Source organism: Apis dorsata, unplaced genomic scaffold (genome assembly GCF_000469605.1).
Source record: "Apis dorsata unplaced genomic scaffold, Apis dorsata 1.3 scaffold_489, whole genome shotgun sequence".
NCBI classification, from domain to species: Eukaryota; Metazoa; Arthropoda; class Insecta; order Hymenoptera; family Apidae; genus Apis; species Apis dorsata.
In genome coordinates, this window is record NW_006263723.1 from 197,637 (window position 1) to 207,636 (window position 10,000).

The 10,000-nt window shown below is 35.3% G+C and overlaps 1 protein-coding gene across 1 annotated transcript in view; it reads left to right on the forward strand.

The window, feature by feature from the left end:
- Positions 1-10,000, forward strand: part of LOC102679125 (RNA binding protein fox-1 homolog 3-like) — a 196,766-nt gene that overhangs the window by 147,933 nt on the left and 38,833 nt on the right. The window contains exon 8 of the mRNA XM_031512651.1: positions 4,399-4,419. Coding sequence (XP_031368511.1) covers positions 4,399-4,419 — 21 coding nt within the window. The remainder of the gene's footprint in view (positions 1-4,398; positions 4,420-10,000) is intronic.

A 10,000-nucleotide genomic window follows, 5' to 3' on the forward strand; every position in this document is an offset into this window, starting at 1 on the left:
TTCCTGCCGGCCAAGAGAAATTTACGATGAAACGGAACCGGGTGGGTGCACGTACCCTCGCGAAAACACACCACGTAACGCCACTTTCCCGTTTGTATGTACTGCGTTGTTCCCGTAATATGTTTGCACGGCCTCTGTTCCTCGTGTAATTTTAAAGGAAACGGGCTGTTCCGTGTCGCTTCAGAGGAAACGAGACGGTGATGCTCTCGCTGCTTCTCGCTCCCGAGGATCGAGATCGAAATGGTGCACGTGCAGTGAGGATACGAGGTGAAATATCGTATGAGATGGAAATTAGAATTTCGAACGAAACGGAAATATTTTTATTTTAATCATTGATGCTGGTATCTTTGAATATGATCGAGAAAGTAATCGAGTCTGTTCGAGAAGAGAAATTTTGATATTTCTTTTTTCTCTCTCTCTGTCTTTCTCTGTTGGTTGCCAGTACAGAAATTTAACGTAGTTAAGTAAATATTGTAGTAATTCGAATATGCAGGTGCAGGAATAATATATAGAATAGAATTGAAATTATGAGAGGAAACAGAACGTATTGTCTTGTTCGAGTTAAAATATTCGATGTGTTTAATTAATTAATTAATCGTGATGTTCGATTTCGTAATTTTCTCATTTCGATTTCGAAGAAATTAACGATTTATTTGAAAATTTATTGGATAAAACAATAAAAAAAGGATGCTACCAAATAATAATTTTTTTTAAAAGAAAAGTGCCTCGTTATTCACAATACTTTCCATAAATACGGTCGTTTTATTATTATTATATATAGAAAATAATAGATTAGGAAGATTGGAAAGGAATCTCATAGAGAAGCATGCATTTCGTTGATCATAAAAGAGCCGCAAAATATTCTTCTCGATTGAAAATATTCTTCTCAATAGGGGCGAAGTATTATTCTTATTTCGACTACGAATGTTCCTTTTTCGAATCGAGCTTGCTTTAAAGAGAAACGTTGCTTTCTTAGAAGCGATGAAACGAAACCGAGCGCGGGAATCGTGCTCGGAAGCAAACTGTGCCAAGAGTATCGGTCTCGATCCGGCTACGAGAGAGTTTAACATTGAATACTTACGACCCTACAGAGAATACAAAATAGGAACGAAGACACTTGGAATTTGTATTCCAAAGATTTGCATTTAGTCGAGTATGATAAAAGAAAAAAAAAAAAAGGAAATATAATCAAACTGTATTACCTTTTCAAATTATGTTCATCAGAGACTCTCTCCTACGTATCTTATCTTATAGTGGATTGTTCGACAAGGATAGAATTAAATGGTATAATTTTCTCCAATCTAATTTATATATATCTCTAGAAATTTTATACTTGCCTTTTATAATTTGAACAATACTTTTTGTAATCTCTTTTACTACTTTTAAACGAAATTTGAATAAAATTTGGATGGGATTTGAAATTAAATTTCGAATAAAAACCTTTCCTTTATTAATTTTTAATTATACCTAGTATCACGAGGAAAAATTCGTTTAGAGAATCAAATAAGAGAACTAAAAATTATACACTGTTGAAAGGAAATTTTTATTTCTTTCATGACGAGGAATTGCATTTCACGAAAACAATATAACCTTGAAATTTTATTATCAAAAAGAAAATAGGATAGATGAAATGAAACGTCACGATAAGGAAAATTTTGATTCGATCCGCTAATAGCTAAAGATAATTGAGGGGTGGGTGTTACGTGATCCATCCAGTACGTCAAAGATGATGACCTTCGGTGTCTATTAGTCGCGTGCGAGCCACGTAACAGGTAAAACACGACATAACAGTTGTTTATCGAGCAGGAGAGGAATTGAGATTTAAATTAGACGAAGATATGCAGATGATTCTTTGCGCGACTCTGGTTTGGATAGCGTGTCGGTTCGTAGGTCATCCGTGGTTGAAACTTAACCCCCTCCCCCTCTCCCTCCCCCTTCATTTTAGACACAGGTTAAGGACGAATAATTCGCCACCTTCCGTTTCGTTCCCTCTAAAGATACAGCCATCTTGCACGCGATTCCACGATTCATTCTTCCCGAGAGACAGTTAGCTCGTCAATGAAAATGATCATCTTGCGTTCGAAATCGCGACTTGTTAAGTAACATCTCATTGAATTATCGTTCTTTAATAAGCTTATCGATAAAGTATTCTCCCTCTCGTGTGATTTCAATCGACAGAAGAAGAACCGATTTTGGAATAGCCTTTGGAATAGACTTTGGTTTGTTCTGTGATGATTTGCTTTTTGGAAAATTGAAAATCATTTTCCGGAGAATGAAGGTAGTAAATATTCGTGTGTACAGAAATTATAAATAATCTGTACTTTATTAATTTATTAATTTAGGATTAGGGGGATTTTTTTTCGTAGAAAAAAAAAAATTCGCTCGCTTGTCAAATTGTCAAATTTCGATCCTTTTTCCGCGCAAAATATTCCCCCACGCGCGAATTAAAATCGGAAACAATTCGCCGCCAATTTTTACGCCATTCGAATCCATATCGGGATTTTTGATGGATTTTTACTGGGTCGGATGAAAAATCCGCGAATAAACGTTACCCTCCCTCCCTCCTCCCCCATGTAAGCAATGCGAAGGGAGGCCATTCATTTTTATTTGAAATTCCATTATCGGCCTGTTGAAGGCCCGATGCAATCCGAATTACAAATGCCGATCGAAATTGGTTACGGTGTTTCGCGTAATTTATCCCTTCCGTTCCAAAGCAACGATAAATCCATGCTCGTTTCCATTTTCAAAAAAGAGAAAAAAAAACTAACACGTGTACACAGTGATACAAATTTTGTGTATATTCTTTGTACATGTCATTTTCTTTCGTAATAAGTAAATTTGAAGAAAGAAATAGCAGTTGTTACGTTAGAAAAATACGAAACGAATTTTTTTGTACTTTTAAATTAGTTGTTAATATCTTGCTTAAGAATAATATTTTCGAAAAATAATAAAAAAAAAATTGGCAATTGGTAACGTTCTTTAAAATTTTAAAGAACGTTTAAAGAAATTTATATGAATTTGACACGAATGAGGTTTTCAGTTATATACTAATTTCACATTTGGATAATATACCTTTCATCTGGAAAAAGGCGACAATTAATTCGATTATTGTTTATTCGTATTATACATGATATTTGTTGGACCGAATTGTTTCAAATTATTATATTGTATTATCAGGAATTGATGTTTCCAATTTTGATGGTGAAATTAATTGGATCTCTGTACTTGATCTCTCTACCGATTTTTTCATTCGTATATAATATTGGAATTAGATTGGAAATTTAGGTCGATTAATAAATTCGCCGAGCGCATACGGTTTAATTAAATTAGCTATACCGATATACCTCGATTATTAATTTTCTAAATAATCCTGCACGACCTTGGGACAAAGTAATAAACCTTATCATCAAATTTAATGTTATCGCAACATATTATTTGGAATTGTGAAAAAATAAAAATTTGTATAAAGTAAACATCTCAAATTAATCAAATTTGATCGAATCTTTCGAAAGTGATGTTTCTTTTCTTGAAAGAGGAAGAAGAGGAAGAAAATAACAACAAATTCTTCGATAAAGAAGACGAATGTGTCGACCAGCAGAGCAATCCATCGAAATACTTCGCGCCGATATCGACACTCGGATAATTTATAGCGTGGGACGATTCTTCTCCCCCTCGAACGATTCCCGAAGAAGGATTTACTTTCGTGAGAAAACGCACTTGGTCGCCGCTTACCGGCATCCTTTCCCAGTTTCGTTGAAATAGGGGGCAATCGATCAGAATCTCAACGGGAACGAACGTTCCTCTTTGTATCTTGTCCCGTTTTCGACGCGAGATCCAGCAGAGATTTTGCGCGAGAAGATTTCTCCGAACAAATTCAATCTCTCCGATATCTGACCCGCCAAACTTACGTGCCACTGAATTTCAACGTTTCATTTCACTCCAATTCCATTTCTGATTCAATCGCGATCTCTTATTACCGATCTAAAAAAGGGAACTAATAATTGCTATAATTAAGATATAACGTGTGATGATAATTGTTCCATTCAAATAATAGTGAGAATTATAGAAATATTACAAGATGTTCACTTCAGCTTCACTTTGATAGAAATTTTCAATCGTCACTTAATTATTATGATCTGCGAACACTTTTTAAAAATCAATCCTCTCTTGCTTATTTCGTTCCAATTCTGTTACATGTTATTGCAATAGAGATTATCAATACTTACATCGCGTGTAACGACATCGATTACATCGAAAAAATATTTTAAAAGGGATGTTTCTCAAAATTCTCCATAAAATCGGGAACAAAGAGGATATATATCCCCTCCATTTAGAAACATCCCGAGGCTGCGATAAATGGCGAAAACTTGACCCTCGTGTGTTTGCTTTGTGTTTCAGTATGCGTACAATGGCCAGAGGGTAGGTGCTTCCACGACGTGCCGGAATCGGCACTGCTGAATCTCTACTTCGAGATCCGTGAGAATTGCCACGGGTTCTCCTGAAGGCGATGCCAAGAAAAAGGCGGCGACAGTGATGACGGCCGAGAGAATGAGAGAGACGATCAACGAAACTCATCGGCCGAGCCGACAACCGTGTGCTCGGAGTAATCGCGACAGACAGTGAAAAGCCAAAAAAAGAAAAGAAAAGAAAAGAAAAGTTTCACATTTTCGTTTGTTTCTTCCCAACAGCCGCCAACACACCACGACCAAGCCAACATAAAAAAAAAAAAACCGAAAGAAAAGACAGCCACTAGGGAGAGACTCGGGTCCCTCCCGAGGGAGGGACAGTATCTGTATCTCCACGATTCACGATTGCTCTTATACTGCTGCTACTACTTTTTTTTTCCTCTTATTTTCTTTTTTTTTTTTTTTCGATCGCTATTTTTCTCCCATCAACTTCGCTGACTCGTAGCCAGCGAGCGTTGTCTCTTAGAGAAAATGGTACTTTGCGTGTCGTAGAGTCGAGTCTGTAGAATGGAAGAGAGGAAAGAGAGGTGGAGAAAATTTCACACAGTTGAGGAGAAATTTCTTGAAAAGAAATTTAAATATTGCTCGACTCGACTCGACTCGAAGACACGATTTTCCACACACTTGTGAAAAATGTTAAACTTGCTTTTGTCCGTGTCGTTTTCACGGGTTACCACAGGTCTAGCACTGACCCTTAGATGGTCCTCGCGAAAAAGGCTCCGTTCTCCCCTCCCCCACGCTCTGCCCGACCCTCTTTTTTTTTTTAGGGTTCTCGATGATTCCAGCAGAACCAAGGTGGGTGTACAGACTTTATTTACCTACAACTAATTGCTCGTCGTTCAACCAGCTCGCGAACTACTGTCTTATTCTACTTGTTGAAGTATTTATTCTCATATATATATTGTATTTTTTCTTCTTCTTTTTTTTTTCTTTTTTTTTCTTTTTTTTTTTTTTTTTTTTTTTTTTTTTTTTTTTTTTTTTTCTCTCAAACTCTTCTACTCACTCGTCTTCCCTTGACCCCTTGTGTACGAGGGAGAGCTCGTGCTCACACACCAGACCCTGATCCCACGTCTTTCTCTCTTACACATACACGTACATATGTATATGTATACACACAAGCAAGCACGAAAGTGTTTGCTATATCGTGAAAAGGAGCAATTCGTGGTTTCTCGCCGAGATAGAGGCGGAAAAAAGAAGCGGAAATCGTTGAAAAAAAGAAAGAAATTCTGTTCTCCCGGTGAACATGATCGTCTGAAATTTAAACTGCTCTGTCAGAGATATTTTTTTTTTTTTTTTTTGAATGTTTTTTCGAAAATTTTCTACGTTGATATTGCTTATTAGCTTGATGCATATGAAATTAATTAGTTAGAATTAATTTTTTATGTATTATCAAAAGATATATTACGTTATCGTTTAAATAAATATTTCGAAGAGATTGTTTATATTGAAGAAAATGTGCAACGACGTTCTAAGATCAAAGAAACTGATAATTTAAATATCCATATAAATTTACTTTAAGAGAAATTATTCCAAAGTCTGTTTATATATTCTGATATAACTCAGCGAATTTAAAAAAGAAAAAAAAGAAAAACAAAATTTCATATGCATCAATCGAAATCAATGTATTCAGTACGAGATAAGATATATTAAAAATCGTGAATTAAAATAATAGAAAGAGAAAAAAAAAGGCCACGTGGGTAGCGTCTATCGGTCAGTGGTAGGTCGACCCGAGACAGAGCGAGCCTCTGCCCTTCCATAATCATTCCTCGTTCGCTGAAGAACGATTTTCCATCGCGTAAGAAACTTCAGCGGGAACGAGATACAAGTTGAATGGTTCCATTTAAACCAACGATCGGTAAAGAAGGCATCGAACGATCGATGTTGGAACGATCGAGAAACGACGTCCTTGATGTCACATTTTTGCTCTCGCTGACGTTTCCACGCGATCGCCTTCGCGGATTCGATTAGAATTGTAAGGTTAGCTTTAGTCACGGAACTTACAGGGTATTGGAAAGTATTTTTACGACATTCCACGTTTCTCGTTTTAGCATTAACGTTTGTACTTTGGACGTATTTGTATTATTATGTATTACGTTTTTAAATGGTTTTACTCAGAAATGATTCGATGCAGGGTATTATTTCTAGTGATCGTAAGAGAGTTACCTTTTATAGTGTACATGGACATTCCACACGTGTCTTTTTTTTAAAAGAGAAATCACTTGTTTTAATAATAATAAATGTTACACGTTCCTTGAATCGGGTGTGATTATGACCGCCAACGTGCCGAGGTACGTACGCCGAGGAAGTTTGTATCGAGTTTAAGGGAAAAAGAATTCGTCGGCGATCTGGATGGCCTTAATGAGTTCCTAAGTGTTTTAACGAAGTATCGATTAATCTTTCTACGTTGTTATACGTTATAACAAGAGAAGATTATGATGACAGTGTGCCAACGAAAAAGGGAAAAAAGAGCCAGAAGTTTTTTAATTTAAGCAAGATATAAATTAAACTTTAAATATATATATATATATATACATAATATTCAACTTGAGACAATTTTGAAAAAAATTCAGGAATTATAATCAAAAATTAATAACTGTTCAAAAATAAAGATATTTAAATAATATTACAGAATTTTCTCAGAAATAAATAATAGTATTCTTAAAATTTGATCAATAGAATTAAGGGATAATAGGACTTAGTAGGAACAAGAATATTTATTAAACCATTCGTAGAAACGAAGCAACGCAATCATCAATTGCGGATAAATTCTCAAGTGTATAATCCACCAGATGAATCGACCAATTCTCTTTCATCATTCTGTGCACGTTGGCCCGCGTTCGTGACTCCTAGATGTCGTTCCCTATAAGGAACGAGATCGAGTATTACTGTCGAGATGACAGATTTTTCAAACAGCTTGAATCGAACGAGAGCGTAAGAATGGAATTGCGAAGTGGTGCATCGTTTCCTCTTTTGACACTGTATTCTCCTGTATTCTCCCCGTTTTTTCTCTGTCGAGAAGCGTGCACCACTTCACGTTTCCGAATTCGTTGTCGATTCGCAGTTAAAAATGTTAAAATGGGGGAAGAATCGATGAAGCTCGAAAACGAAAGCTAGAAAGAGGGAAGAAGATGGCTGGAAATGGGTGGAAAGATGAGAAGTGACAATAGAGAGAGCACGCAACGGAGAGAGAGAGGGAGAGAGAGAGGAAGATGGATGAAGAGAGAAGCGACACAATAAGAAAAAATGTTGTAAAAGGGAATTAAACGAATCGAGTTCTTGACGTAAGAAGTAATTGGTAGCCTTGGCAAAGAGTGGAAATTTGAACTCGATGCGTGCGAATTTCAAGTGTTTCGAAAGAAGATGGAATTAGATGGATAGTTTTGCGAGAAATTTTGGAAATTATTACTTGACGATAAGAAGATTTCAGAAAGAATAAAAATTGAATAAAAATTATTTGGGATATCTTCGAGTTTTTAGAAAGTTTTTAAAATTCGAAATTTCAACGGATCACAAGTTATTAATAATTAATAAATTCTTTGCAAAAGCAAGGAATCTTTATCCGTGGATGATTTTTTTATCGTCAAGAAATTCGAGAAAACGGTATTTGAAGAAAAGAACATGTTCATTTCGAAAGAATGCCAAGACGATTTAATATGTTTTCCAGCCAGGCAATAAAGAAGAACTTTTTCTACTTTATCAAAAGAACACGAAGAATTCTCACTGTCCATTTTTCGAGATTCGATTACGTGGCATGCATCGCTCGTTCCTTCTCCTAAACTTTTTATCTTTCTTCTTTTATCCCTCTTTCGTTTCTCTTGATCCAATCTCGTCATTGGAACTTTATGTCTCTTTGTCCTTTCGTTTCATTTACCTTTCTTAAGCAGAACACACCTCCGATTGAATAATTTTTATTTCAAATTTTTCCCTAATTTCTTCTATTCGTTATTCAAATCAAACCTTATTAAAATAGGAAAGAAAGATCGTGATTTCTTAATCACGAACGCGGAAAAATTATATTTACTCTGTTTCCTTCCTTGTTTAAAGTTCCTTAAAATTCTTTTTTATTATTGTTATTATTATTATTATTATTATTATTATTATTATTTTTATTTTTATTTTTATTTTTATTTTTATTGTTATTATTATTTTTATTATTATTGTTATTATTATTATTACTATTATTACTATTTTTATTATTACTATTATTATTATTACTATTATTATTACTATTATTATTATTATTACTATTATTATTATTACTATTATTATTATTACTATTATTATTATTACTATTATTATTATTACTATTATTATTATTACTATTATTATTATTCCTATTATTATTATTATTATTATTATTATTATTATTATTATTATTATTATTATTATTATTTTCCGAAGGAAATCAACCGAAAATCGATTAAATTTCGAATCGAGCATATATAGTATATATATGCATATATCTATTCTCCGTTGTAGAAATTAATTTGATCAGGTCACGTGAAAGAGCATAGATCTCGAAGGAATGCATGCAGTAGGCTTTTTTTGGTCTTGATTTAGTGGCGTTTAGCTTTCAGTGAATAACACTGCGACAAAAAGAAACCCGAACTCGATTGTAACCCGGTAGATATTGGGACCTTGTCGAGCGATAAATCGTCGACGAAAGTTTCCAATTCCTTAAAAAAAAAAAAAAAAAAGTATTAAAATGGATATATTTGGAAGCAGTAATAGTGCAATATCAACGTTGTATCGTTCGACGAGTGTCCCCTAAAGCTTGTTCGACACGCTCGACAATCGTATACCAGAAGCCCCGTTCACCGTTTGCATGCCACGTGTATACCACCTTTCTTCACACACGTAACGCATTTTTAAAATCGTTGCAAAAAAAAAAAAAAAAAGAAAGAAAAAAGAAAAGAAAAGAAAAAAAGAATCGCGTCTTTCTTCCGTGTTCTCACGTTCTCTCTGTGTCGTTTCCTGCTCTCTATCGACTCTTACGATTCACTGCTGCTACAAGCCACGATCGTTGTTTGCTGTGCATCGTCGATGTGCACGTACCCATCCAGGAACACGCATAGACGAACACGATACAACAACACCCGTGTGGAAGAAACGGGGAGGAGGGAATACGAAGGCTGTCTCGCCTATGAGAGTTGATAGCTTCGTGCATTCGAAGAAATCGCGAGATTTTACATGTTGCTCGCTGTTCAATAATATTATTCCCGAAGCTTTCGAGATATCGAGATACCACGAGAATGTAAAAAAGACAAAAAGTATCCGCGCGATAAGTGCGCGTGGTGAAAGAAAAGAAAAAGAAAAAAATAGTTTCATTGCAATTTTAAATTTATTGAACAAAATCGTGAGATTTTCGCGTTTTCTTCGAACGCGAAAATTTGTCGAGGTTCTTTTCATGAGTTTTCTTGGGAAAAGGGAAGGGGAATGAAACGCGATATCGAACGCACGAAGCTATTCTCGAGGAAAGGATGGCTCGTTCGCGCGGCAAAAGGTCAAGAGCGGTGGAAAGTGGCTGAGAGGTT